The following is a 4,209-nucleotide window of genomic DNA, read 5'->3' as shown; positions in this document are numbered from 1 at the left end:
CACACCTCGAACATATCATCATATCGACGAGTTATCGCCGCTGTCGGACCCATATCGCCCTAGTGCCACTATCATTGTTAGACCATCTTTGCTAGGTTAATATCTATCTCATCAGACCATCACCGTCTATCGAAGCTATTTTTAATTCATGAATATATAGCATAATAATAATAAGATTAAAAATAAAGAGCATTTATTTTACAGATAATCAAATAACAGTAAGTGTTCATTACACATTATTATTTTTACCATTTAGGCACTCAACTTGATAGAAAAAAATAATTCTTTTTATATTTATTTTTCATAAAATTAAATAACATTGAAATAGTGGTACATTTCTTAAGTCAATCAAATAGAAAAAAATATTACATGCGAACTTATAGACCTCCAAACAACAGTCTGGATGCTTCCACGTCACTGTACATTCGCATGAGACCGAACACAGTATTTTCTCATCAAATGGGTCAAAGAAAAAATTCACTAAACTAACTTAGGTGTCTTTGGGAGCGGTGATGTGATGTCGCACCGTAAAAGAAATTTTTGAATTACGATTCATTCATCAATAATTTTATAATTGCTTCTTCAAACAGCTACAGACTACTCAAATAGGCACTTAATATATCTCTAAAACGCCTCATCTTCTATTCAAGTTTTTTAAATATTATATTTCCAAGTTGGCAGTTAAATTAGCAATAATCCATAGTGGAGGTGTCATTTTTGAAAATATTGATGCGAATGAGTACGTTAGTTGGCGGTGAAAAGGCAGAATATAGAAAAATTAAAAATGAAAAAAAAAAAAAAAGAAAAATCGTTCAACTGCAATTCATATTACTGCCTCCCATCTTGAAAATTGTCAAACACCGGCGCCACACGGCGAAGAAGCCGTCCACTCTTTTCCTTTCCCGGTACAAGAACCAAATTTTAGTTGACGGCACAGATTTCTTCCCTTTTTTTTTATTTCTTTAAAAAATTCCGTCTTTTTTGGAAATTCTCTATATATACCTTCTTCTTCCCTTTGATTTCGCAGTTGAGGAACAGCAAGCAATACCAGATCTCCTCTCTCTCTCTCTCTCTCGCGTATAGGAACTGAAGCAGCAGAGCAAGGTAGAGACATAAAAATGTGCTTCGAAGCATCAACAATGTCCTGTAATGCTCAATTGCAGAGCTCGCCCTCCTTCTCCGCAGAGGCCATGCAATTCCTCCTATCTCCTCGCGGGACCAAATCCATTTCTTATGAAACGAGAGAGACGAGCTCCATCGTTAAAGAGCCGTCTTTACAACTCGTCGACTACGATTCTCTTCCAGAGTTTCTGAAGCACAACGAGTTCATCCTCAACTACTACCGCTCCGAATGGCCGCTCAAAGAAACAATTCTCAGCATCTTCTCCATCCACAACGAAACCCTCAACATCTGGACGTAAGAACTTCACTCAGATTTCTAAATCTATAGAACAGTTCTCTAGATTTACTGAAAAAATTAACCTTTTTTTTTTATTTCTCTTACAAAACAGGCATCTTATTGGTTTCTTCATATTCCTCATCCTCACCGGCTACGCCGCCTCCATCTTCCCACCCGCGGCAAACAGCAGCAGCTCCATGCTTCACCTCGGTTCAGGCAATTCGTCATACACCTTCACTGCTTTTCAAGACCTCTTCACCACCGTCGACCTCCAAAAACCGCAGCTTTTCCCACGATGGCCTTTCTACCTCTACCTCGCCGGAGCCATGTTCTGTCTTCTCATGAGCAGCGCCTGTCACCTCCTGTCATGCCACTCTTGCAAAACAAGCTACATAATGCTCCGCCTCGACTTCGCCGGCATCTCCGGCCTCATCGTCTCCTCATTCTATCCGCTCGTCTACTACACCTTCGCCTGCCATCCCTTTTTCCGCAACGTCTACCTCTGCTCCATCACCGCATTCGGCCTCGCTACAGTCGTCGTCTCGCTCGTTCCGGTCTTCGATTCGCCACAATTCCGACCAGTGAGATTCTATTTGCCTGCATGGCGGCTTCGGGGATCATTCCCATCGCACACAAGATGTTGGTGTTTGGGAACCGGCCGGAGGCGGTGCTGACGACCGAATATGAAGGGGTGATGGCCATGTTTTATGGGATTGGGGTGTTGGTTTATGCCATGAGAGTGCCGGAGAGGTGGTTGCCCGGAAAATTTGATCTCGCCGGACACAGCCATCAGTTTTTTCATGTCTTGGTAGTCGCCGGAGCTTATACGCATTATCTGGCTAGTGTGGTTTACCTTGGCTGGAGAGAAGGGGAAGGTTGCAGAGCCTAATTGTTTGATTTCGTGTTCTAAATGGGTCGGTAAAATTACCTCCTTGTCAATGGGTGAAATTTGTACAGGGGATTGGGGGGTGTTCTATTATTAAATATTTATTAATGTTATATTTATTTCATTTTATGTGCCCTAAAGATGGGAAGAAATAGTCTTTATTTTACAGCAAATAAAAATAATAAAAAAGTAAAATTGTAATAATAATAATAATTTTGTATCAGTAACATTTTTGTTTTGTTTAATAAATTTGATTTTTTTTTTTAGTTAAATATGAGTCGCCATGTTATCATGCATTTGCCGAAGATCAAATAAAGAGGGAAAAAAATTCATCTGATTTTTTCTTATTAATGGAAAAACATGTTTTATAAAATCATGATTTGAAAATAATCATGTTGGTGATTGTGAAATGCAAGTTGTTGATTCTTTTAGGACTTCAGATCTAATGATGTTTGTGAGTTTTGGTCAAATCCTACTAGCATTAAGGGAGTGTTTGGTAAGATACTTTTAAGAGGATTTCTATTAGCTTTAACATAAATCTAGCCAAAACACAATAACTAGGTTAGATAAATTTGGTCTTAAGTTCAATTCAATTTTTGTTTCTTCTGTTTATTACTAAATTCAATTATTAGTTGGATTTAAGGAATTTAGGGAGAGAAAAAAATATTTTAAATAGATTTATGCCAAACACATCAAATAGATTTAATTGGATTTAACCTTAATTGAACCAAACATCATATCAGATTTAATAATATTTAGATTTAATAAATTCGGATTTACCTGATTTAGTAAATCTTATTTAACTTAAATATTACTTATGTCTAAACACCCCATAAGAAAAAAAAAAAGAGAAAAGATAAAAAAAGGAGGTGGAGCACATGAGAAAGAGAGTGTTGTTTCTCTCTTTCTCTCTCTATTTAAATATTTGATCTCTATTTTATGAGTCTTTGATATTTTTTTTGTCATGTTATAAGATACCAATATATAAATGTTCATAATGGGATTCTCATTTTACAGCTTCATATTATATTCTGAAGTTTTATGTCCTATTATGCAGTTTTATATCATGTCATGCAATTTTATGTCATGTTCTGCAATTTTATCTCAGATCATTCCATGAACTGAACTTGACAGTTTAACATGTGAACCTAACAACTCAATAGCTTGACAACTGAGCTTGGTAACTCAGTAGCTCCATGTGATCCAAAAAAATTAACAATACTTGACAACTTGGCAGCTCAGCAGCTTGACAACTCAACAACTTGACAGTTTTGGGAATGTTAGCTTGATATTCAACTGCTCTTTTTAGGTGTATGCGCAATACATTTAAGAAAGTTTAAAAATATTTATTAACTTCAAATTTAATATTCAATTGGTTAAGTATGAGTAATTCATTGTTTTCTTCATCCTCAAACAACCAAAGGGCTCTATTTAATATACTCCATTTCTGACGACTTCTGCTCTATTTTTGGGAAAGTTTCAATTCATTTTCCTTTTTTTCAAGTTTCCTTTATAAAAAAAGATAAATAATAATAATATATATATGTCTCCTTCACACACAAATCATACCTTCTACTTCAATTTATCATTTCTTGCACTCTTTTATTCAATTTAATTAATTTAATTATAAATATTTAATCATTTTATGACGGTATTTGATGGAATAAATACCTAATTTATAAGGAAAATATTAGAAAAAAAATGTCGGTTAGGATGGGAAAATAATGCAGATGGAGGAGGAGACCTCACACGTGGCGATTAAAGATGTCGATTTGGGAAACTGAAATTGTCCGTAAAATTAGTTGAGGAATTTTTGACTTTTTTAAAAATTATTTTGACATTAAAAACTTGTTGGTCCGCCAATTTTTTATGACGACTAAACTACAATGTAGTCGAGCTAAATTATGATGATGATTTGTCACAA

The 4,209-nt window shown here is 35.5% G+C and overlaps 1 protein-coding gene across 1 annotated transcript; it reads left to right on the top strand.

Annotated features, from left to right (window-relative positions):
- The first annotated feature begins 843 nt into the window (after positions 1-843).
- Positions 844-2,446, top strand: LOC110038180 (heptahelical transmembrane protein 4-like). Its single transcript, XM_020742950.1, is given in 3 exon segments — positions 844-1,417; positions 1,512-1,984; positions 1,987-2,446. Coding segments are annotated over 3 exon segments (1,074 nt in total). The 5' UTR covers positions 844-1,118; the 3' UTR covers positions 2,289-2,446.
- The last annotated feature ends 1,763 nt before the right edge of the window (positions 2,447-4,209 follow it).

Source organism: Phalaenopsis equestris, unplaced genomic scaffold (assembly GCF_001263595.1).
Source record: "Phalaenopsis equestris unplaced genomic scaffold, ASM126359v1 Scaffold231965, whole genome shotgun sequence".
Classification (NCBI taxonomy): Eukaryota; Viridiplantae; Streptophyta; class Magnoliopsida; order Asparagales; family Orchidaceae; genus Phalaenopsis; species Phalaenopsis equestris.
This window is presented reverse-complemented; position numbering and strand designations above follow the sequence as displayed.